General features: G+C 36.4%; 1 protein-coding gene across 4 annotated transcripts in view; it reads left to right on the top strand.

Moving 5' to 3' along the window:
• Positions 1-25828, top strand: part of PACRG (parkin coregulated) — a 512890-nt gene that overhangs the window by 77767 nt on the left and 409295 nt on the right. For all 4 annotated transcript variants that reach the window (XM_027600841.1, XM_027600838.1, XM_027600840.2 and 1 more), the window contains exon 2: positions 2296-2430. In XM_027600841.1, the coding sequence (XP_027456642.1) occupies positions 2296-2430 (135 nt within the window). The remainder of the gene's footprint in view (positions 1-2295; positions 2431-25828) is intronic.

Raw genomic sequence — 25828 nt, 5'->3', positions numbered from 1 at the left:
TCTAAAAATGGTGGCTAATAACTCTAATACCAGAACACATTTCAAATATTTTTTTAAAGATTTTATTTATTTGGGAGAGAGCAAGTGAGATAGCACACCAGCAGGGTGAAGGGCAGAGGGAGAAGCACATTCCCCACTGAGCAGGGAGCCCAACATGGGACTCGATCCCAGGACTCTGGGATCATGACCTGAGCCGAAGGCAGACACTTAACCCACTGAGCCACCCAGGCACCCCAAATTTCAAATATTTTATAAGTAAGAGGCAATTTTGCTTCCCCACTGCCCCGTGTCACATCAATTACTTACATAATTGTATGCTGGGAATAATGTTCTATGTAGTGAAGGAAATTCTAAACTCTGGGGGTACCTCTGTGGCTCAGTCAGTTAAGCATCCAACTTCTGATTTCACCTCAGGTCATGATCTCAGGTTCCTGAGATGGAGCAGCACATGGACTCCTTGCTCAGTGGGAAATCTGCTTGAGATTCTCTCTCTCCCTCTTCTGACAGCCTTGCATGTATGTGTGGGCACGCACATGCACTCTCTAAAAAAGTAAAAAATTAAAAAATAAACTCTAATAAATACCTTTGCGTTACCTCACTCTTCAACTCTAGTTCAGCATTTAATCATCTTAATATTTTAATATCCCACTCAGTTCTTAGTATCAGCCTTTCTATGTGCATCAGATAAAATGTTATTTGTCATATTTGTTATAGTAGATGTATTTTTACATATTTCTTTATTAAAATTCAAGTTTTTTACATAAATGTTAAAAATTAACATGATATCAAGTAACTTAAAATACTAAGATATTACATAAATTATTTGCTATTTGGTCCTTATTAAGAATTAACAAGATAATCTGTTTTTTATTAAACTAGTAAACATCTAGTATTTACTTTTTTTTTCAAAGAAAGATAATCAGTGGTCTGTAATGTTCTAAATAGTTCACTAATCACTTTCAATTTTGTAACCTAATGTATTAATTCATATGTAAATAATGCAGATTTAAAAGGTAGTCTTCATATGAATAACTCAATATAAAATGCTTTTTCTTTGGGGTGCCTGGGTTTAGTATCTGCCTTTGGCTCAGGTCGTGATCCCAGGGTCCTGGGATTGAGCCCCGTGTCAGGCAGGCTATCTGCTCTGCTTGTGCTCTCTCTCTTTCTTTCTCTCTCTCTCTTTCTTTCTCTCTCTCTCTCTCTCTCTCTCTCTCTGAAATAAATAAATAAAATCTTTTAAAAAATGAAATGTTTCTTCTTTGAGAAAATTTCAGTTTGGGGGTTGAAAGATTCTCATGTAATCTAATGTTACTTTCTCATAAATTCATAATATCAAATGTATGCTATATATGCACACTTTCTTTTTAAATTCTCTTATTTGTTATAATTTTATATAACATTTTTATAGTTTTGTTGTTAATATTCACAACATGAGAACATGTTTTACATTTTATGTATATAGAAAGATTTAAAGGACATACTGTATTTTTTTAAATTTATTTTAGAGAGAGTGAGTAGGGAGAGGGGCAGAGGGAGAGAGAGAACCCCTAGCAGACTCTGCTGAGCCGAACCTGACATGGGGCTCGATCTCATAACCCTGACATCACGACCTGAGATGCTTAACCGATTGTACCACCCGGGTGCCCCTAAAGGTTGTATTTTAAATGTATTACTTCGGTATTCCACAAAGTATATCAGACCTGAGATTAGAATTAGCAATTATTAAAAATGTTAAAAGTTTTAACATTCTGAATTTAAAGGGCCTCTATTAAAATTTTTACTTAAACAAAAGTATAGACTTTTTTTCCTTATAATGTGATATTTTTTTAAATGACTTTTTGTAGGAATGCTTTCTAAAGTAGCTTGAAATAAAGTAAACCCTTAATGATTATAAAATAATTTTCTTCTTTAATTAATTTATTTTTTAAATATTTTATTTATTTTATTTCACAGAAAGACACAGAGAGAGAGGGAACACAAGCGGGGGGCGGGGTGGGAGAGGGAGAAGCAGGCTTCCCGCTGAGCAGGGAGCCGGATGCGGGGCTCTATCCCAGGACCCTGAGATCATGACCTGAGCCGAAGGCAGACGCTTAGCTTAACTACTGAGCCACGCAGGCGCCCCATAATTTTCTTCTTTAAATGTTGTATTAGTGAAGTTGCTGTTGTCCATCATTAGACAGTTTGGTTTTTATCTTCCAGAATATTTTATATAAACTAAAACTTAAGAAAAGTCTTTTTACTGTGCATTTTTTGCTATTTTTCAAAACCTGATTCCTATTTTTTTTTTCCTTAAAGGTGAGAGGCCCTCCAGCTGCAGGAGCATTTAAAGAAAGACCAACCAAGCCCACAGCATTTCGGAAATTTTATGAACGAGGAGACTTCCCAATTGCCCTTGAGCATGACTCAAAAGGAAACAAAATAGCATGGAAGGTAAGTCAGGGCACAGCTGGGTGACCAGCTGGGCCGCTGGAGTGACATCTCCCAATGCCAAACAAACTTGGCTAGGTAAATAAACTGGAGTGATTTCTCAGTGAACGGAAGATGGTGGGTAAGCTCTTAGAGAAAGCCCCTCTGTGTCAGCTGTCCACCTTGACTAACAATTAAATTATAGCCTGCAAAAAAGAAAATGACAGAGTTGCTTTGCCTCAGAGAATTGTCTGCTGCCCAATTCATCTCTATTTTTATGAGAACCTGGCAGTGGAGCCTGTTTCAGGCAGTCCATCAAATGATGGAACTGGTGGCTGAATACAGAGAGCAAAAGCTATTTATCTCCCCCAAATTTCACCTTCCTGCAGGACACTTCCAAATGGAAGCTTTAATTACCTAAATGGATAGGTCAAGATTGTCTGCTCCCTGGAAATGCAGAGTGGAATACAAAGGAAGGTTGCTTCTGGTCGCTGCACTCTCTCTCTCTGTCTGCGGCACGTGTCCTCCGCGGTGGCCGTCATACGTGCCCGGTTAGAGGCTGACCTCCATGCTGAAACCATGACGGCACCGACATTTTTCTGACAAAAGGTTAATTGGCTTCAAGATAAATGTATTGCCTAATGACTCCATTCTAATGTGGCTGTGTTTCTTTCTAAAAGGCTTACTGATGTTATTTGTAAAAACTTGCCAATCTCTTAACGGGAAAAGGCTTTTACATTTAAATTGGTGAAAAACGAATGCTGATCTCTCACCAGCTTCTGCTATTTAATTATTTTTTGTTATCAAGGACCTTGCTTTGGGTGATATTTATCAGCTAAAAGGGCTTCTCCGCCTGAAGACAGAGTGGAACATGTGTGTATCACATCAGGGTGAGGAACGTAAGAGATGTTTGCCAAATACCACCTCACTAAAGCAATTGACACATTTAACTAAAAAGTCCCACAGTAGTGTCTGAAGGTGAAGGTAGGAATTGTTTGTACTTTGTATAAATTTACATTAAAAATTAAAATGACCAAAGTAAAGAATTCATCAAAGTAAATACTTAAATTCATCAAAATTAACCTTTTCCTTTCTTTATGGAGCAACTAAAAGAATTGTTTGCATTATTTCTAGTATGTCTTTAAATGTTTTCATAGAATTATCAAACATTTCTAAATCTGGAGCAGCCATAAGTTATTCAGTTCCTGAACATAGAATTACTACAAACTATTTGGTAATAGAAATCTGAAGGTGTCCCTGTTACTAAATTTTGTCATAATTTTTTTAAGAGCATGAGGGACATCACTATCTTGCTTTTAATCATTTCTATTAAAATGTGAATTTGTTATGTGACAATGTGCATATAATGAGGAAAAACTTATAGTAAGTATAAGTGATTCAGATATTTTAATCTTAGTGTACGTACATATTCCCAAAATCTTACTGTCGTTTTTGGGTTTGTTTATATTTGATTAGGTACATGGATTTTGTGTTTATTTGTCTATATACTGGCTCCCCTGGGCAACACAGTGGAAGTTCTTAAAAAAGACCCATTCCTTTGGAGTAAAAGAATATGCTATAATTCTTAAAAAAAAAAAAAAAAAAAAAGTAGATTTTGGTGTTTTAAGCAATTACAGCCCATAAAAATTAGATCAATAACAAAATTTAAAAATTTAGTTTGACCTGCTCAAATAATCTTATGAGTAACTTTTAGAAATGTCAAGAGACTCGGAAAAATTCATCTTAAAAATAATGAAAGTGTAGGATGAATTATTTTGCTTTATCTTTGATAATCCAACAGTCAGAAAGGATATAAACTACTTTTCTTTCTTATAGATTTATTAATTCTTTTAAGTTACTATTGACGATAGTCCTGATTCAGCAAGCTAAAAAGCCCAAATAAAAAGGAAGCAATTTATTTGCTGCCAGTGGTAAAATAATAGCATACATTTAAAGAAACATCTTATCCTTTAACCTGTAGGCTTCCACCAACCACATCATTTGTACTACTCTAATATTGAAATTAAGATGTTAAAATCATTAAGGATAGGCCTGTAAACAGTCTCTCAATATATTCATATTTATTCCTTGGTGCATGTGCTGTGGGGACAACCTGGTACTTGGTAGGGGGTAGAGGGCTTCTTTAGGACACCATACCTGAGGAAGGGGCCTTGAATGTTGAAGGAAGCAGGGCTATTACCGCCCCCCCCCCCATGCCCCAGGAAACAAAAACAAATTAATGCCTGACCCTGCACTGTACTTCCTTCCTGTGTGTGGACAGAGCACAGGTCTCAGTGTCACAGTTCACCCCCTGGTGAAGGCTCCCGAGTAACTCTGTTTCCCAGGAAAATACTGGTCCCCTCTCCATCCTCCCTGTGACACCACTGGGACTCCAAGAGGTTTGTGAGTGCCTGAAATGGCTTGTGTAATTAAGTAGTAAGAAGTGGTATGTCTTTTATCAGAATTTCCTGTGACGCTGAAATCCTTAGGATCCACTGTCCCGAAGCATGATGAAGGCTGACGCAGCATCTGAGACTCAGCTACTCTGTGGAGTCGCTGATCCTTGCTGCCCATGACCCCAAATTCCCTGTCTACCTGTCCTAGATTAGCGACCCCATCATCACTACATTAGAAGTCACCATATAGTCTTGAAATAACAAAGGCACTCTATGGTAGCAATTTACAAATGACCAGATAAAGTCAGAAAATAGAAGAGTTAGACGTAGGTAAATGTCTTTGTACATTGAGATTTTTTAACCCACGTCCTGAACTGCCACCCTAGTTTAGGGCCCACGAAAATGGTTATTTGTTCCACATGCCAAAACAACAAGGCAGACCAAATGCCATAATCTGTGCAGTTTGGTCTATTCCTTATGGTATCGCTAAAAATCAGAGCACTAATACAACTTCCTGCAATGGTGAAAATGTTCTACATCTGCACTGTCTAATAATTACAACTAGCCATATGTGGCCATTAAGCACTTGAAATGTCCCTAGTGAGACTAAGGAGCTAAATTTTTAATTTTAATTAATTTTAATTTAAATAGCCACATGGTTACCATATTAGACAGCACTGCTCTCCACTAAGGTAGTGGTAGTCAAACATCAATGCCCGAACCTGCTGGCCAGATAGAGGACTAGAGCTCTGTGCAGATTACCGTGAAAATGAAAAAATAGGACTGGTACATGCATTTTCTGTCATGGCTGTCTGTGCTTATCATATGTTCCTTGGCAAACATGATCACACAACTTTGTTTTGCAAAATTTTTGTAGTGAAATTTTTCCACAGACTGATCAGTGGCAAGTTAATTATCTAATAAAAATGAATAGATCTGATCTGGAATATGAAATCTACCAGGCAAGCTCTGGCACACTTTTTTTTTATTTTTAAATAATGCATTTTCTAAATATAGCTAAATAATTATTAATTATTAATGGCTAAAGACATTAAAAAACATAGTAACGAGTTAAGTAAAAATTTTTAAATGTTTCTTTTTTCTGCATTTTCCTCGACTCTACCAACATTCAGGAAACATGACTTGATTCTATGGCTGGTGTCTTCAATATCCAGAGTGTAGGCAATAGAAGTGAAAGCCCGCTAAACATTCTGGATAAGTTACAAAGCAGATGATTAGCATGAACAAAGGACATTCTACAACTGTGTTTGAGTTTCCACATCTTAAATTTCCACCTGGGAGTAGAAGACTTTACTGTGAACTGTCCTCTCCAGTCCGCCTCCCAGGATCCTCCATCCTCGCTCCCACGCCCTTCAGGTTTCCTCAGGGTTGTCCCTCCTCCTCTGCTGCCTCCTCTTGTCTCTTCCTGTCTCCCCTCCTCCCCCTCCTCCCCTCCCCCCCTCCTCCCCCTCCCTTCCCTGCTCTCCCTCCTCTCCCTCCTCCCCTCTTCCCCTCCTCCCCCTCCCTTCCCTGCCCTCCCTCCTCTCCTCCTCTCCTCCTCCCCCTCCTCCCCTCTTCCCCTCCTCCCCCTCCTCCCCTCCTCCCCTCCTCCCCCTCCCTTCCCTGCTCTCCCTCCTCCCCCTTCTCCCCTCTTCCCCTCCTCCCCCTCCCTTCCCTGCTCTCCCTCCTCCCCTCCTCCCCCTCCCTTCCCTGCTCTCCCTCCTCCCCCTTCTCCCCTCTTCCCCTCCTCCCCCTCCCTTCCCTGCTCTCCCTCCTCCCCCTCCCTTCCCTGCTCTCCCTCCTCCCCTCCTCCCCCTCCCTTCCCTGCTCTCCCTCCTCCCCCTCCCTTCCCTGCTCTCCCTCCTCCTCTTCCTCCTCCTACTTCTTCTTCTTCCTCTCCTTTCCCTTCCTCCTCCTCCCCTCTCTTCCTCCTTCCTTTCCTTTTTTGTTTGTTACTTCCTTGAATGTACATTTTTGCCTCTAGTTTTCCCATGGTCAATTTTGGAGAAGGAACAGGAGCCCATTCTAATTCTCTATTTTGGGGCAGGAATCTGAAGTCATCAGTAGTCACCCAAATGAATGTGAAATGGTAATTGTTATTTACACACTTAATGCGGAGCAGAAGTGTAAATCATAGGTAACACATGAAATTCACTGTCTTATAAATTCTGATTCTAAACCATCATTTTAAAGTAGTAGGGCAATACAAGTTATTTTAAAATAGCCACTTTTATATAGACCTTGGCAGAAGGAGCTGGAGAAAAATGTTGGAATCACATTGGAGTTTTTTTTTTTTTTTTTTTTAATTTTTTTATTGTTATGTTAATCACCATATATTACATCATTAGTTTTTGGTGCAGTGTTCCATGATTCATTGTTTGTTCATAACACCCAGTTTTTTAAAATTAACTGTATGGTATTATAAGCCATTTATTTATTTTGGAGAGCTATCACTACACTAAGGTGTCTCTAAGGTTTCTGGCATTTTGATTTAGTAGATACTGATAGAAATCACCTTTCTCCACCTGTCCATGGTATGGTTTATGACAGAATATGGCATATACTACGAGTCTTGTTTTCACTGAATTTCTGATGAACATGCCTAAAGATGTCCCAGGTATTAGATAGGTTTGGATAAGAAATAGATAGCTATAATTGTCGTTGCCAAATCAGGATATAATAGAAACCCTTTTTACAAATGCAACTCAGAGAACAAACATCCAGATTGTCTTAAAAAGGGCAAAGCTCAAAATGGGCTTTGTAAGCAACATACAATCCCTCATTTTGTCAAGGTTGTCACAGGCATTGTCCAAAGTGGTATTGCTCTGTGGGGCATTTCTGCATTCTTGTTTTCTCATCCCTTATTGAATACGTATATAAATCATTCTAGTAACCTGTTACACTGAACTAAAATTAGCAAAGCCAGAAATGATACACATAGGCAGGTGCAGGTGAGAATGGGCTTTAGGTAGCCTCTACTCACCGCCAAGAATGTGATCTTCCTCACGGGTCTTTTGGAGATACATAGGATGTCATCATGAAATCATCCTTCCCCTGAGGTTAATGTATTCATTATACAGTTACTCGTTGGCCAAAACTTGGATCACACAACTTTGTTTTTCTATTAAAAAGTGACTTTGTAAATTAACATTAATTAGGTAACTAAAAACACATTTTTCTAATTTTTTAAACAATGAATTATACATTTATATAAAGAACTATAAAATAGAGAAAGCATATAATAAGAAAAGTGAAAGAAAATGAAAACCAGATAGGGACCTCCAGTGGAGCCAATATTAGGATTAATAAAAATGACACATTCTGAAGTCTTCTAAGGTAAGAATCTCTGTATTTCGGGTTCGTTTGCTCATTTATCCCAGCGCCTAGAACAGTATCTGGCACAGAGTTGGTGCCCAGTGATACGTACTGAATGAGTGAAAAGTGGTCTAGAGTACATGATTATCTTCGGGTTTTACTTCTCTAGACACCGTTTCATGATGTGTCTCTTACTCCGGAGCCTTTACTGTCTTCATCTGTAAGTGAAAACCATGTACTAGATGATTGGTATGGCCCCTATTAATTATGGGAGCTCTAAGAAATTTTGTTTCATAATTACAAAAATAACTATAATTTGCAGTGTCCATGAAATATTTCAGGGAATGAATATTGACTAGAAATTCCAGTGAATTTGAATGCACGGTCCCCAGAGTTATATGCACTAGTTTTGGTGGTTTGGATTTTTTTCATGAAAATGCTCCTTTGATTATATATAAATGCTTTCCCGGTGAACTGATTTTTTAAATTTCTTAAATTTCAAAATTGCAAGTTTTTACCTTTCTAAATGACTAAATATATATGTCCAGTTTTAACATCCAAGTAAAGAAAATGCTGTGCATAAATGATTCTCAAATTCATTTTCAAAATTTCTGCCAACAGTGGTCGGGCCACACCCTCAATCCTAGGTTGACTCTTTGCTGTTACTTGGGCATGACTCTTTATAGTTTCTTCTCAGTATGTTCTTTTTCTCGGTTCTTTTCAGTTCTTAGCAGCACTGGTATTCATGAGCTATAAAAAGTTCTGTCAATGTGACTGTTTTCATTGACATAAGTGATAATTTCCTACTAGGAAAAACAGTTATTGAATATAATTATTATTAAAATCATGCACTAATTTTCTTACAATTAAAATCAGCCCCAAACCCTGGTAGCTCATTATCTGTAAATAGTACTGCATTTTAAAGTCACTCTGTGATATGATACCTGATCCATTAGTTCTCATTACATTGTTTCCAAAATTCTATAATTTTGATTAATCATTAGTCCTTTGGTGCCTTCAATTTCCTAATGTTTCAGTTTCTTAAGGATTAAAAAAAAATTGATGTTATATCTATACCGACCCTCTGCCCCAGGTAAAACCTATGTTTTTTCACATCTTGTAGGCAAATTTATTTGAGAGTTGCATAATTTGTTTCACATCAAGGAGAATCAATGTTCTCTTGGAATTGTCCTGGGCTTTTGTTTCTTTTGATAACTGCCAAAGCTTGGGTTTGGATAGCAGGCCTTAGTAGAATTTGTAAGGCAAATTTTACAAAAGAAGTGACAATTTACCTGATTTTTGTACAAGAGAGCTGCCACGTTTCCACTATTAATTCCTCTGTGATTAATTAATAGAGCTTATTCTAGAGGTCTTGAAAAAAAAATAATCCTCTGGCAATTACTGTGCTGTTCTGTGTTTTTTGGAGGAGGGGACTGCATACACAATTAATGCTATTCTTTTATTTTATGTAAATTGCTATGTCTTAAAAGTGTACAGCACAAAAAAACAGCCATGTATCAGAAATAACTTTAATTTAAATTGGTTAGATGACCTCTGAAAGCTAGATGAAAGATTTTCTGCTGAATGGGCTGGTGCTCCCTGCTGCCTATATAATTTATGTGAGAAATTAGTGCAAATGGTTCACTTTTATGGAGCAGTGCTGCTTGTAGCAAGCCTGCAGAAACAATTTTCCCCCAAGCCTCCATCTGTTCTTCAAACTAGGGCATATGCCATCTCATCGAGCTTGAAAGTCAACTGATTTATAACTCCTGGAAAGTGCAGAGATTGAAAAGAAAGGTCGACCGCGGCTCTGTGACAGTGATTTGGTAGGCACCGCTGAAGACAATTCACATTACCAGGGGCCCAAGGGAAACAAGCCATGTTGTAAGTTTCAGATCTCATCGGACTGACAACTGGAAGAAAAACAAATCACTCCTGCTTTTTGTGTTAAACGACCCCCTGTTGAAATGTAGGAGCGGTCTTGGTGGTGTGAGGGTGTCACAGCTGGGACACTGTGGTGTCACTCACTCTCCCGTGAAGAACTGGCTGGCTTCCACCCTCCCGGTGGTCCCCGCTGCCTGCCTTTTCAGGACTATCAGGATGCGAATCTTTAAACTAACGATGTGTGTTGCTGCTTGTTAGAAAGTTCCATTTGGGGACACAAACCGAACTTTGATGATTTTTATGTATCTGCCTGGAGGGCGAATCTCCAGTTCTGTTCCAATTAGTAATTTAATGAATGGCTCCCACTCTGTCTTATGACTTGTCACATATCCCTTTTCTTTATTGAAGCACTTTTGAAATCAAAAGTTCTTTGACAGATGACAAGTGGAATCAGATTGATGGTACGATAGTAAAACAAAAGAAAAAAATCAATGTTTGTTTGATGCTTTTATTTAGAGTGGTCAAAGTGTCTCTCTACATTTAAGGCTTCCAGATATTGAGTGAATTTTCAGCCCCCTGCAGTTGTATTAAAGTTTCTCCTTTTCTTGTAGGTAAAATCTAAATGAAGTGTTACTGAATACTGATATCAATTTTAATCCATATTGGAGGCAGCAATTTTAGGAAATCACACTTTACCTTTATCAAAAAGGTTGTCCTGACCTTGAAAGTTGTATGCAAAAATCAGTACTGATAGGATAATCAGTTGAATTCATGTAAAAAGAAATCTCCTTATAATTACTTACAGAGTTCTGTTCTCAATATAAAATATATAGTTATCTTATAAAATAAGAAAATATTAGGAAGTAGATGGAATAAATAAATCACCCACCATTCCACCATTCACTGAATACAACTGTTAACATTCTTAAAAGTATTTCTGTCTTATCTTTCTTTTTTGCCTAATTGAGGTCATAGTGTATACAGTCCCTTGTAAAAACTAGTTGTCATTATATGGCATATAACAATGGGATGCACTTATTAGATTTTCCTGATTTTTTTTGTTAGATTTTTCTGATTTTTTCATAGTTTAAAAGTAATAGATGATTATTTTAGAAAATTTGGAAACCAGATAAAATGTATGCAGAAGATAGCATTTATTCCGAGATAACTTTTAGTAGCTGATGTTTCAGTTTAGTCTTCTACATGGATGCTTTTAATTTTGTTGAAATTGTATTTCATAGGATGATTTTTAAGGGACTCAGGGGAACATTCAAGGACCTAATTAGGAGAGGAGATTAATAATGGACGTAACTGCCACAGGAGTATTAATAATTAATCGTTCTCTCCAGCAACAACGAAAAAGACAACCACAGTTTTATATGCATTTTTAAATTCCCAGTGGTCTTCTCTTGGGTAGTGACACATGTGGCATCTCCTTTAGCAATTCTTATACCACGGTGACACACAGAAGTGTGTTTGTCTTTTGAATGTGTGTTTAGTGCATTTTTGGAGAAGAGAAACAGATATTAAGAAAAATTTTTATTAACTATGAAACACATTTCTTGCTATTGGGAAAAGCATAAAAATGGACAAAGGCAGTAGACAAAACCATTGTAAAACCAGTCTCTGCTCCCAATCTAAGACACACCCCTAACAACAACAAAAAATCCTGCAGAATTTCCAAAATTGCGTTCCAGTCTGAACAAGGGAAAACACATAAAACTTTGAAGCCATACATTTCCATTCTTTGAGTTCTTATTTATTAGATTCATCTTTCTCTGTGTTCATGTATATCTTTAAGCAATTTTATAAAAAGCAGGTACATGGGTTGGGTATTTCCAAATCCTTGAATATCTCGAAAATATAATTTTTCAACTTTCATGCATGCAACACAATTTGCTTCATATTAACATTCTTAAATTACAACTGTTCCTCTCCATGCCTCTGAAGAATGTAACATCATTACATTCTAACATGTGATTGCTAAGAAATTAAGACCAGTCTGATTTTTTATTCCCGTGGTCTGTTTTTGTTTGCTTGTTTATTTTGTTTGGCAGCCTGGGTAATTGCACTATTTTTGTATAATTAAATGTTGCTTCCATGTGTATATTTTGTTTTCAGTGATTCTTTAATATAGTAAGTTTTTTCTATCTACTTGAAATTTTTTCTCAAGTGAGGAAAGTTTTTTTTCTGTAGTGTCATTGATGATTTTTTTGTTACAACTTTTTTCTTTCTTAAAACAAATAAAAAGTGTAAACATATTTTATCCTGTCATTCCTATCACTGCCTCCCTCAATATTTTCATCTCTTTATTCACTTGTTGAAAACTTCTATGAAAGCTTTCTTATATTTTCTATTTTCTTTAATATCAATTTGTCTATCACTGCTTCAAGTTCAAATTTGACTTCCACTGCCAAATTTATTACTACAGATCTTTATATTGCTCGTTTCTTCACTCATATCATTATACATATTTGCTTTAAAATCATTGTACAGGCAAGTTTATCATAAATAAGTTCTGATTTATTCATATTTTATAACCCGGATTAGCAAAAATAAAAAATATGGGCCAACCACAATCCCACAACCCTAAGGTAGCCTCTACTAATTTGTGATTGTGAATTCTTCATACCCTTTTTTGTCTGCATTCGCAAATCTGTGTATGTATGCAAATTTTTAAAAAACATTTTGCTCATACTTCATAACTTTTTTCAATTAATTACAAGTCATAACCGTCTTTACACATCAGTGAAGGTGCACTTTAAAAATCATTTTGGGAATCTCTAGAGTGCTCTACAATTTAAGCAATTCCCTATTGTTGGATATTAATGTTTTTCTTAGATAGTAATGCTTTTCTCCAACCTTTTGCTAATATAAGCAATACTATCATCAGTATCATTGTCCATATTGTATACAGTGTGTCTTGAAAACATGTCTGATTATTTCCTAAGGGTAAAATCTCATTTTCTCTTTACCTTGGGCAGTTCTCAACAAATGGATTTCTGCTTTTCTTCTATAAAGAGGTTTTGCTTTGTGAATCTTGGAGCACGCCCATTTATAAAAATCACTGATTTCTGCAGTAGTGAATTTAAACACCATCTATATGTATAAGATGATATTCCATTTCATTTTTTTTGCAAGATTCATATATTACTGTTTATTTATCTTCAATTTTACCTCAGTCTAGAATTTGTGTTTGCTAAAGCGTAGAGCATGTGGTTGTCCTTGACCTCACTCCCTCTGCTTAGGGACAGGTGAGCTGTCCTTATCAGCATGACTGCCCAGCTCCTAGCCAGTGCCATGTCTGGTATGAACATGCTTCATCTTGTCCCCTTCTGTTGGCCTTACAGGGACTCTCTGTGACTTCTAACAGTAAAATGGATGGATTAGGTAAACACATACACTCCTGAAAATGCACATGCACCCGGCTGTGTTTTCCTCTGCACTTACCTGCAGCATTTTATTTGTGGGGCACGCTGTTTTCCAGAGTGCAATGCAGTGTGCTGCCAGGAGTCTCTGTCCCTCCTTCCTGTTTGCAGGTTTTCTGAGAGTTGGCCGCCAAAGGATGTAGCAGTGGTATTGACAGAGATGAGGATAGAAGTGGATAGCTTTGCCTTTGTCTTTGTCTTTAAAAGCAACTACTTCACAGCCGCAGGATGGTGGCTGACTCCATGCCCGCCCCCACTTGAGTTTGTTGCCATCTTGCCTTTCTGAGGGGACAGAAAGTGTAGGAGCGGTGAAAAAACCACCTAGCGACTGGTTGCAAAAGGTAAGTTGACCATGAATTGTGGTTTTTTAGTCCAGTTCCCTTGGCCTCATTATATGTAGAAACTCCTTTTATTTCTGCTATGCATTAATTATTATACTTGGTTTCAGTTGCATGTTGAGTTTTTCTCCTTGTCTGTATCTTCATAGGTAATTTTGTGACATGTTGGGAGACACTATGTCAGATACTCTTGTCCGGATGCTATTTAAAACAGCCAAGTCCAGTTTAGTTCTGTCCTTCATGGGACTGTGTTCCATTACAGAAAAGTAATGTGATCTCACCAACGCTTAGGCAACAGTGACTCATCTATTCATAAAAGAATTGATAGCTGTAATGGGTAAGACTCAGAGGTGAGCTCTGTAGCCCAGCTGATAAGGGTTCTGGTCTTGAGAAGCTTATTGACTAGAGTAGATCATTGTTCGATGAAGAAACTGAAAAGTGCACAAAGAGCACATACCAAATCTTAAACCAAATCGCTTCCTCTTTCATAGTTCATAAATTCGTAATCGTGGCAGCAGGGTGGTGGCTGACTCCATGCCTGCCCCCACTTGAGTTTGTTGCCATCTTGCCTTTCTGAGGGGACAGAAAGTGTAGGAGCAGTGAAAAAACCACCTAGCGAAATGTTTGCTGCTTTAATGTTATGGTTCAAATAATTTCTGTAAACAAATTCTTAAAATTGAGAGACTCTACAAAATTTTTACTAGTTCATAAACTTGTATATATTTCAATGAATGCAGTTTGCTGATGCTTGTTTTTTTCTCCTGCTTCAGTCTATTTATTACTATATAAACAAATAGCAAATTTTACCTTGAAAATGACCATGAGGTGATCAATCCACATTCCTCTGTGTCTACATATTGTGGCAATCCCGGGTATCACCGAGACATCCCAGACTCCCAAAATTTTACACTGTATTTTGAAACATAAACTATTTTTCATGTTTTTACCTAGATGTGAATTTTATTTATTTATTTATTTTTAAAGATTTTATTTATTTATTTGACACAGAGAGACACAGCGAGAGAGGGAACACAAGCAGGGGGAGTGGGAGAGGGAGAAGCAGGCTTCCCGCGGAGCAGGGAGCTTGATGCAGGGCTCGATCCCAGGACCCTGGGATCATGACCTGAGCCAAAGGCAGACGCTTAAGGACTGAGCCACCCAGGCACCCCTAGATGTGAATTTTAAAGATTTATTCTGTTTGAGATTCAATCTAAAATTGGTGTTTGCTTCAAAATCATTGTATCAAGTTCTAAATTTGAAGACTCTGGAGTCCCTATTAAGTACAAGTTGGACTTTTTCAATGGTTACTTCCATATCTATTAATCTCGTTTTTCTTACTTCCATCTCTTTAATCTACTGGTTTCATCCTAGACTATTTCCTCAAATCTTTCTTCCAATTCAATAATTCGCTTTCTTCAGTTGGGTTTAATGTGCTGCTTAACCTGTGTGTTGAATTTTATTTTTTAATTAGGTTTCAATGAATATCAATTCTAGAATTTTTTTTTCTTTCCTTAGAAAATCTGCCTCTTTTGTTCTTTCATTATGTCTTTTTCTTGCTTTATGGTTTCTCTTATTGTCTTTATCAGATTATATGTTTTAAATATATTCATTTAAAGTTTCTTTTGCATTAATCTATTATCTGTAGTTCCCAGGATGTGAGTTTGAATCTGCCACTTTCTCTTACTCTCAACTGTTTTGTTTTTTTGCATGCTTTAGGATATTTTACTGGGAGCTTCCCTTTTGTGCAACACACTTTCCTTGGTACTCCCTCATGCCTTGAGATGTGGAGGCATCCCTGTGGTGTGCTCTCAAGTGTGTTTCTCCCTAGGCACAGGTTCTGACTTAACTTTTATGTGAACCAGGTTCCTGGTTTCTTCACCAGGCTCCTACTCACCACGAGAGATTTGAGTTTTCTCTTCATTTCTAGGAACTTGGTATTCACCTTTCTTACTTTTGAGAATGGCTATGTATTTTGTAACTTTTCATCCAGTATTAGCTTTTTCAGTCATATTAGCCAGAGGCCTTATAATAGGGTTGCTTTCCCAGTCAGCTTACTATCTTGCCTTCCTTACAGAGAAAGTACTGTCTTGAGATGCAATCTTTCTTTATTGTAAGACCAAATCTAAAATTTTTTCATGTAAAGAAATGGGTGAAATAAAATACTCTTTATATTTCTCATGGAAGCCCTTGTATTTAAATGTTAGCAGCTAATGTGTATTGCATGATTTTACATGTGAGTGTGTGTATGTGTGTAAAATCACACACAGATATCTATTAAATCTGTTTTGAAGGTATTAAAACTTGGGCTTGGAAAAATTACGGGGAAAAGAGTTGCAAAGATTTTGTGCCAACCCACGATGCTCATGCTTGTATATAATGGGCGTGTGTGTACATGTGTATGCATCTGTCTATAGTCATCTTGTCCTATTTCAGTACTGGAGTTAAGATTTCAGTTTTCACTTTGTAAAATTTAATGAGCAAATTAAGGTGAGTGGAGTGACCCTAAGAAGATCTTTACCTTTTCACTGTTCCTATCTAGTAATAGTGAATTTCTTGAGAAGCATTAACCCACCAATTGGAAAAGATTTTTTAAATGATTTCCATGTAAGCAGTAAGTTGTATAAAATTTTACTAAACATAATTAAGCATTTTTTTAAAAATCAGCAAAGTATAATGTATTGAAGAGAATTTGGTTTTTTATAAATCATTCTTCACAGACATAATCACTTTATGATTTATTATTACTTTCTGTTTTTGAAGAGTTGCTTGAGTAAGGAAGTATTTGTATACGCACAGAAGAGATTGCTCTTTGGCATACATTTTTCTTTTCTCTTTATATTTTTTAAAATGCAGTACAAGAAGTGCTAGTGTATTAGACCGGCAATATTAAAACCACAAGTCAAAAAAATACAAGTTAAGACTTTTATAATTCTATTTGGGAATCTCTAGCTTACTCTTCCTGTGTGGGTTATAATTTTAACACTTAATTATTGTAACTTATTACATTTAATAAAGTAACAATTGGGACTAGGTTCAAATCTCAAGCAGCAATTTAGCAGATGGTTCATTTCATGAAGAAGAAATGTAGACTCATGGTTGAGACCATACAACTGGGGAGATGGAAGGAAGACTGAAGGTAAATGCATCGGTCAGTTGCAACATCCCCAGTAATATTTTTGTCTAGTCAAAAATACTAGAATTTAGGTCACTTGGCAGAAAGAATGAACTTTAAATCTAATTGAATACATCCTCCACAGAATATGCTAGTATTGTGGAAAGTGTTTTTTGGTAAGACATTTTGCCTGTTATTAATTTAAAGTGTCACTATTTGGCTTTTTTTTTTTTTAAGATTTTATTTGAGAGAGAGAGCATGAGCAGGGAGTAGGGGGAGAGGGAGAGGGAGAAACAGGCTCCCCACTGAGCAGGGAGCCTGAGGCAGGGCTTGATCCCAGGACCCTGGGATCATGACCTGAGCCAAAGGCAGCTGCTTAACCCACTGAGCCATCCAGGCACCCCACTATTTGGCTTCTTAAACAGTCACTTCGGTTTTTCTCATCGGTTGCTGTCTTGTACTTTATAAATCAGAAACCTTTGCACGGGTGGATTCCCAAACATGCCATCTTATTTCTCGCCTCTTAATCTTTGCTCATGGTTTAGTACCCTTCCTGGGAAAGCCAGCACACCCCATTGCTAGTCTCAATGCTGAGTAGGGTAGACATCTGTCTTCATGTCTCCCCTTGTGATGGTGGATCCTGGAAGGACTGGGGCAGGGTGTTATTTAACTTTCACTTACCATAGCCCTGATGTATCATGAATAAATACTTTAAAACTGATGTTTCAAGTACTTTATTAAAATATTATATTTTCACATTTTAGACATTTCATTTGTTTAACACAATAGCCATTTGAATTGTCATCTATTCCAGAGCCAAGAGTAAGGATGGTTATCTTAAACATATTTTTAATTTTGTTTTTAAGCTCCATAGATATTTTGGTAGCTGTTTATTTTTATGATTCCTTGTAGAATATTGTCTGTAGTACTTTGAGGACCTTTGTAGGATCAGCTCACTGGGTACTACTTATTGCTGATAAATAGAAAACGTTTATTTAAACTGTAGTGGTCTGATCAAATTGTAACTGTATCCTGATGAATGTGTTGTTTTTAACTGCATATCATCTATTCGATGTCCATGCAACTTAGTAAGCATCCAGTTATTCAACAGACATCACCTGAATTCCTACCATGTGCCAGGCACTGTTCTAGATTCTGGAAATAGAGCAATGAATGAAACAAATTCCTTGTCCTCATGGTGTTTCCTTTTATAGAGGAAGAAAACAAGCAATCAAATAAGTAAATATAGAGACTGTTAAATTGTGATATTACAAAGAAAAATAAAACGGTGATGTAGTCATGGGAAGATAGGGTACAGTTTTATGGGGTAATCAGAGGAGACTCCTTTATTTTAATAAAGTGACATTTAATATTGTCTAAATTCTTAAAAAAAAACTTGATGCTTTCACATTTTTAAAATGTGGTGATATTAAAAAGAAGAAAGTGTTAAAGAAAAAATACAGTGAAAACAACCAAATAAATTGTGTTCTTTCAGGACCCATTAATTACTGAAAATCAGTGTCAAAATTATAACCCAACAATAATGAATTAACAAATTATATTTTAATTAAGTTCTTATTCTACTTAAAGACTAATTAAGGGATCATGAATGACTGTGTTTTGTATATTTCAACATAAATATTTTATGAGCATATGCAAATATATATTTCCTTCGTGAAAAGTAGTTTTCATATTTCAAATGTAAGGAGGCCTAGATAACCAAGCAAATCGTATGTCCCCTTTCTTCTTTTGAAAATAAAATCATCACAAGTAAGCAGACTTAGAAAAAGACAAAAGAAATGATGAGATGCACATGAGCAGACACCGCTGGGTACAGAAATGTCGTATCTGTGTTATGTTTACATGGGTCACACAAAATAGGAGCTTCCAATTCAGGCAAAGCCTGGCCTACAGGGAAGACTGGTTTATATGCTTCGGAGACACAATCTGATAAATTTATAGCATAATATCCTTTTTTTGTATAAACATATCAGATATCTACTATGACAGTCACATTATATAGTGTTATATCTCAGAAATTAATAGAATTAAATGAAAGGAGATTAAGTTGAGTATTACATACATGCGCTCTCCATTTGTTTTGAGCATTCTTTCATCTATCACACACTGGATGGTTGCAATTTATTAGGTGCAGCGGAAGTCATTGATGATAGAGGTCTTTGTACAGTGTGTACAATTAGTCATAAGTAAAATGAAGTAAAAAGTAACTTAAAATAGTGTAAAATTAGCTGTATTTTAGAAACCATAAATCTAAGTGCCTGCCCCACTCTGAGCCACAAAATTAATAGAGAAAATGTGCTTGAGAAACCAATTGGATATCAAAATTATTATAACAAAAATACAAGTTCTGTGTAATTAATCAATATACATATTTTATAATTTATTTTGCTTTATAAAATTATTTTACCAGCATGAAAGTGTTCATCTATTTTTTTTTAAGATTTTATTCATTTATTTGACAGAGAGAGACACAGCAAGAGAGGGAACACAAGCAGGGGGAGTGGGAGAGGGAGAAGCAGGCTTCCCACTGAGCAGGGAGCCTGATGTGGGGCTCAATCCCAGGACCCTGGGATCATGACCTAAGCTGAAGGCAGACGCTTAACGACTGAGCCACCCAGGCACCCCTCATCTATTTCTTAATATAAATCTGATGAGAGTTGTATAGCAGATGGAGTATCAGTATATTTAAACTATTTTTTATTGTTAGAGTAACAGAATATTTAAAGGATATTTAAATAAGTAACTTCATATTTTTTTATTTTTTTTCGGCATATTTTTTAAAGAAAATATAACCATGTCTGGATTCTGACTAATAGAAAGCCACCATTGTCACCTAAGCCATATTTTGGACCTTAGATTCTCCTGTACTTTTTTTTTCATTTTTATTTATTCAAACAGATCTTTAATACAAAATCAGTATAGTATGGAATGCTAAAAAAAGGGGGTGCGTGCTCATGTAATTTCTGTGACAACAGGAAACAGAATGAAATCTGCTTTCAGAATGCTGTCGTGGTTCATAGCTGATTGATTTAACATCAATGAACTGCTTTATTCTCTCCTCCCACCTCCTTGGCCCCATTCCCTACTACAAAGGAACACCAATACCTTTTTCTGGTTTGACTGGACTACTTTTGATGAATTAAGCCAAAAACAAAATTAAAAGAGAAGAGACCAAGTTTGTGTGCCTGGATGATCCAGGATTAAAATTTTGCATGTCCATAGGTCCATGGAGATTTCATTGAGATCCAGGTGGCCAGACAGATGGAGTCACCGGCAGGTTTAAAGCTTTTTATTTCACCATGACTCTTACTGCCTGTGACCCTGGCTTGTCCTTACCCATCCACCCACCTGGCTCCAACGACACTGGCTTCCTCAGGTTTCCAAGGACTTAAGCCCAGAGCCACCCCTGGCCTTCACCAGGAATGCTTTTTCCCAGCTCTTGGCCAAGTTCCGTCCTTCAGGTCTGCAGTCTAGCACCTCAAAGCAGCCATCGTTGGCCATTCTCTATAAAATGGCACCCATCCCTGCCCTCATGCCCCAGGAACATGGTGTTTCTGCAGAGCTCAATACCATGCCCATCCCAGGCAAAAGAGTGAACCAAGAAAGGCATTCTTCTTTGTGGATCTCAATACCATCCAGTAGAAGCTCCACATTTCTTTAGATGAGAGGGATTAAAGAATGGTAATCTGGATGAAAGTGTGAGAGCAGGGCAGAGGGTAGGGTACTTATCAAGCACATTGTTTTTCTGGTGGCTTCGGTGGAGCAGGGCAGCTCAGAAGATAAGGCTGGGGAGAGAGAATCAAACCACTAAAAATATCTCTTCTAGTTTCCCCTTGGTATCTTCTTACTGTCTGTTATTTCTGAGATACCCATTATCAGCTCTCCTTTATTTATTCATCAATTTACTTGTTTATTCAAGAAATATTCATTGAGCATCTTTGTTACTGTCACTGCTTCCCAGGAACCCTTCTGTCTTATTTTTAATCAGTTTTATTTTGTCTTACTCAGCTGGCTACTAAAACTCACCTGTTCTGTATTAATCACATTAGAGGGCTGCTTGTTTTTCCAAAGTAAATACTGTTCATTGCTTGAGCCTAAAAGAGCATGACTTTAGTGATGGTATTTGGGGCACAGTGGCAGGCCGAAGGGGTTTAGAGAATAAGAGAAAAGTAGGGTAAGAGGGTCTGTAAGTTACACTCCTTAAGGCTGACACATACGCAGCTACTTACTCCATCTAAGGTAGGTCCTCATGATCAAGAGTTAATGGAGTTCGTGTATACTTGTGGATCTTCATTGGTTTATTATATTTCATTCAACAACATTCAACTTACGGGGTATCTGTGGTGTGCCAAGCACTGATTAGGTGCTAGACATAATAGCATCTAAATCCTTGCCGTCTTGGTACTTGAGTCACCGAATATGATAAAATCACATTTCTAAAAAAATTGACATCTTAGTTGTTTGAGATTTTAACTCAGAACACCATATAATGATATTTTGGGACATTAGAAGAACCTGAAAGATTCATTTTCTGCTTCTTTGATTAAACTTCCTTTCTTCCCTATTAAAATGGGGATTTTAGAGGAAAGTAAAGCTATATAAGAAAATATATTTTTTTATCAATCATTGTAATGACCACAAAATCTAAATATGTCTTATCAGTATTCTGACTGACATGGGCTGGTTGCTTCTAAATTTCCTTTTATAATAGTTGAATGAAATTAAACAAAATTCTTGCTATATTTGGTTTAAAATGATTTTGATGATCAGCATGTGTTAGCAGCATTTACAAATTCTAAACAACTTTCACCACATCTATAATATTCTTTAGTTCCTTCTGGGATTTGCTGCTTAAAGGAAAGTGGAACAATGAGGCTCACATTATTCTGATAATTAACATCTGTGAAGGACAAGCTTCTGCATAAATTTTTCTCATAATAGGAGGAAATACACAGAAACAGAATGATGCATCATGTCCTATGGTTTTAATATTTAAACATTTTTCTCTTAGAAAACCTCTAGCTTCTGCACATAAAAGCAATCTTTCATTTTTTTATTTTTAATTTTTTGCTCAAATAAATGAGAAGATAATTTCAAATAAACTATTTTGTTTGGTTATAGTCTTTTTTTCTACACATGAAAATCAGAGATTTGTAATTCTAATAGCTTTTCAAATAATTTCTCCAAGTATTTCTTTTTAAAATCATTTTTGTATAATTTATAAAGTGAAGATTTAATCAACATTTGAAAGAAACAGTGTTTCATTTTGATATTTATCTAATTCCTCTTACTAAGCTCTCTCAACATATTACTAGAGCTTTCTCAATATATTAAGGCCGAGGTGCAGAGTTTTACCTTCCCTCCCCCCACGGATGCGTGATAATGTGTTGATTGAGAATCTCATGATTCTCATAGAATGAGCGCTCAGCCTTCCTGTCACTAGTTTCAAGACTAATTAGTTGTGTTTTGTTGCCTAACCAGAAACATGTTGCCCACCTCTTCAGCAGTCTTGGAAAATGCTCCTACTTCAAGATGTGAAAACATTACTTGCAATTAGCGACATGATTTCTAGTATGGTTAATTATCCTAGTAGCTTGAGAAGATAGCACCAACACATATTTCCACTTCTGATATCTGGAGCTCTTCTATTCCCCTTGCCTGGAGAACTTGTTGGGGAAGTTTTTCTGGAATTGGAGCTCTCTTTTTCTCTTCCTTTAAAAAAACATATATCTTTTTAATTTTAGGAAATAATAGAACTTTTTCCTTATAACAATTTTATTTTTACTAACGACATTTTGTCAGTATTGTTACAATCTTTTTGCTGTTCTTTTAAGAAATTATGGTAAAATACACATAAAATTTACCATTTATGTTTAAGTGTACAGTTAAGTAGTGTAGGGGAGACAGGTTTTTCTCTTGCCTCTGTTAGGGGTTTTCAGCTGGTCCTGAGGATTACATTGGCATAAGACAGATCAACAGGAGAGTATGTAAGTTTTATGTAACATGGCAAACCTCATAAGGATTGAAATGGCAGAACCTACATGCTTAGTAGGAGGAACAAAGACAGGCAGTTATGGAAAAGTAAGTAAATTATGTGAGGGGGTTAAGGAAGACACGAATTATTTTAACACTTTCCGTTTGTGTAGAATTCTCTCAGCCTTAACTTCTTGCCTTTGATGATAAGAATGTTACTTTCCTTCTCATACAGAAAGGCCTTCTTTCACATGGAAACTTCATCTCCTGCTTTTAACAAAAAGAAAGGCCAGAGTGTTTTTCTTGCATTTGCTATTCTCAAGTGCCTTTAACTCAAAATAACCCTTTTGCCAAAGTGGCATATTTTGGGGTGGCATCTCCTGCCACCCTTCAAATGTTAAGTACATTCACGTTGTTGTGCAGCCAATCTGCAGCATCCTTTCATCTTGCAGAACTAAAATTCGGTACCCACATGATAAGCTCTTATTCCTCCAGTTCTGTAGCCACGGGCAGCCGCCATTCTAACTTCTGTTTCTAGGAAAAGAACAGAATGCATTTTATAAGAGATTTAATAGATATGTTAAGCATATAGTTAAGGGGTTATTTTGTTAGTTATATAGGTATAAGGGAGGAAAAATACATTTTCTCTACCCTGTTATATTTAGTGACTTAGGAATGTGAATTAAACTCACAAAAGACAGATTAACAGGTGAAAAAGTTTATTGTGTGCGCACATAGGGACTCACAGAACAGAAACTATTAGAAACGGGCTTACAATTTTTACAAAGGGTGATGAAGTATGGAAAAGAAATTAAACCCAAGGTAAAAAGGGATTGGGCTTCTGGGGAGGAGGGAACCAAGTTGTGGAAAAGAGACTAGGAAAGGTATGGCAGATAAGAGTTGTTTAGTAAGGTTTGTTATGCAGACTCTTTCCTTTACAAAGGAGAAATTTATGCCCTGCTTTTATGCAGAAAGGGAAAGCAAAGAGCTCCTCCCATGTTTGCTGTTTCTTAATTGACTTCAACTCAAAATAATCTTTATGCCAAAGTTGCGTATTTTGCGGTAGCATATTCTGAGTCCTTTCATAAGTTATTGGTATCTTGGACTCTAAATGTTAAAAAAAAAAAAATAGAAGAACCATTAAGTCAGTTGTACTATGTCTACTTGAAATGTTTAGTAGCCAGTGAAAAGAGTAGAAAACTGTGCCTGCCTTACAGAAGTCACACGATTTAGTTAGAAAATAAAATGTCAGGATAAAAAGATTTTTTTTTCTTTTTAACCCAGTGTAAAACATAACAAATACATAAAAGTTTATAAAAGCTTTAAAAATGATATAAATTGTTTTAGGCCAGTTGAAGTATGTATATGCCATTTTCCAAATATTTTGTGTAGTGTCTCTCATACCTGTGCACATGTGTATGCGTGTTTGTATCAGTTTTCAGTTCTACTTGCAAAGATCTTGCTTTTCATAGCCTTACTAAAACTTGGAATTATTTGATTTAAAAAAAAATAATAATAACGTGAAACGTATCTAGGTAGGCCTCAAGTGTCTTTGGCCCTGTTATCGGCTCTTGCCAAAAATGCTTTAAAGCACGGAAACCTATCACGTTGGATATTCTATTTCCATGGAAGCCTTTTGCCTGTATCATTTGTGTGTTACTCTGTGACAGCTTGCAACCTAGAAGCTGAGATTTCATGTTAAGGAGTACTATTAAGGTTTAGCCTACCCTAATGCTAATCCAAAATTTAATTCTAATGTAATACTTAGTAATAGATTTCAAACCAAAAGGAGTTTACTTGGTTTACATAAAAGATTAAATCCCCTTTATCTTGGTAAATTAAATTAAAATAAGCTTAAAGAATAATGGGAATCTGTATACTTATTTATATTTTTACCATATTTCTTTGTATCATTCAGCAGGCTTTGTTTTGAGGACTTTTGCCCGATGTGTATTTGGTTTCTTTTTTCATTTTCCCCATTTCCTTACATTGTTTGAGGTTTAGAATAAATTATACAAGCTAAACTTTACTGTTTTTCATTATTCAAGTATATTTTTCTGATGATGAATATACTTTAGAAATGACTTGTTTAATGGAACAATGTTTCATCAGTCATTCCTGTATGATTTGCTATGCAAAGTATACATGAGCATTACAGAAAAGAATGTTTATGTTAAATTTTATTCTGTTCACCATTTGTTACCCTTTCATAATTGTTTCTAAAGCAAATCTCATTTCTAAACTGAAGATACAATATAGTTTTCTGCCTATATACAGAAAGTCTTTTTTTTCTGCCTATATTCTTTTTATTGTTATCTGTAATTTATTAATAGAGGACAAAGCACTATCCTGAGTCATTAGACCGTACTAGGGAGTCATTCTTTCATATATACCTTACAATGTATGAAGATAAACAAATCACAAAATGGTAAAATGAACACCAAGTTATAACATTTGCAAATAATTTATTAATCATAAATGTATTTTATAAATATTTAATTGTATATCTTAAATATGATTGATCATAACCCTGATGATCAAGAACACCAAGGATTTATGAAACTCTATTCTAAGCGGAGAAAATCTGGGTGTTTTTTGCTTTGCGATTTTAGGTATTACACTCTGTAGCATGTGCTTTTCAATCTCTGCTACCACTTATGTTAGATCTTCAAGTACAGATGCTTGCCATTGAGGAAAAGAAAATGAGCATGGGTCTTGCAATCTTCCACTGGACAAATTTTAACAAAAACCAATAATTCATTGCCTCTTTTAAATTCTTTTAAGGTCTGCTGTTACAAATTTTAATGAAAAGCATCATAGGGGCGCCTGGGTGGCTTAGTTGTTAAGTGTCTGCCTTCGGCTCAGGTCATGATCCCAGGGTCCTGGGATCGAGCCCTGCATCGGGCTCCCTGCTCCATGGGGAGTCTGCTTCTCCCTCTCCCACTCCCCCTGCTT

The sequence above is a fragment of the Zalophus californianus genome, chromosome 7, assembly GCF_009762305.2.
Source record: "Zalophus californianus isolate mZalCal1 chromosome 7, mZalCal1.pri.v2, whole genome shotgun sequence".
Lineage (NCBI taxonomy): Eukaryota > Metazoa > Chordata > Mammalia > Carnivora > Otariidae > Zalophus > Zalophus californianus.
Note: the sequence above shows the minus strand (reverse complement) of the source record. Positions and strands in the feature narration are given on the sequence as shown.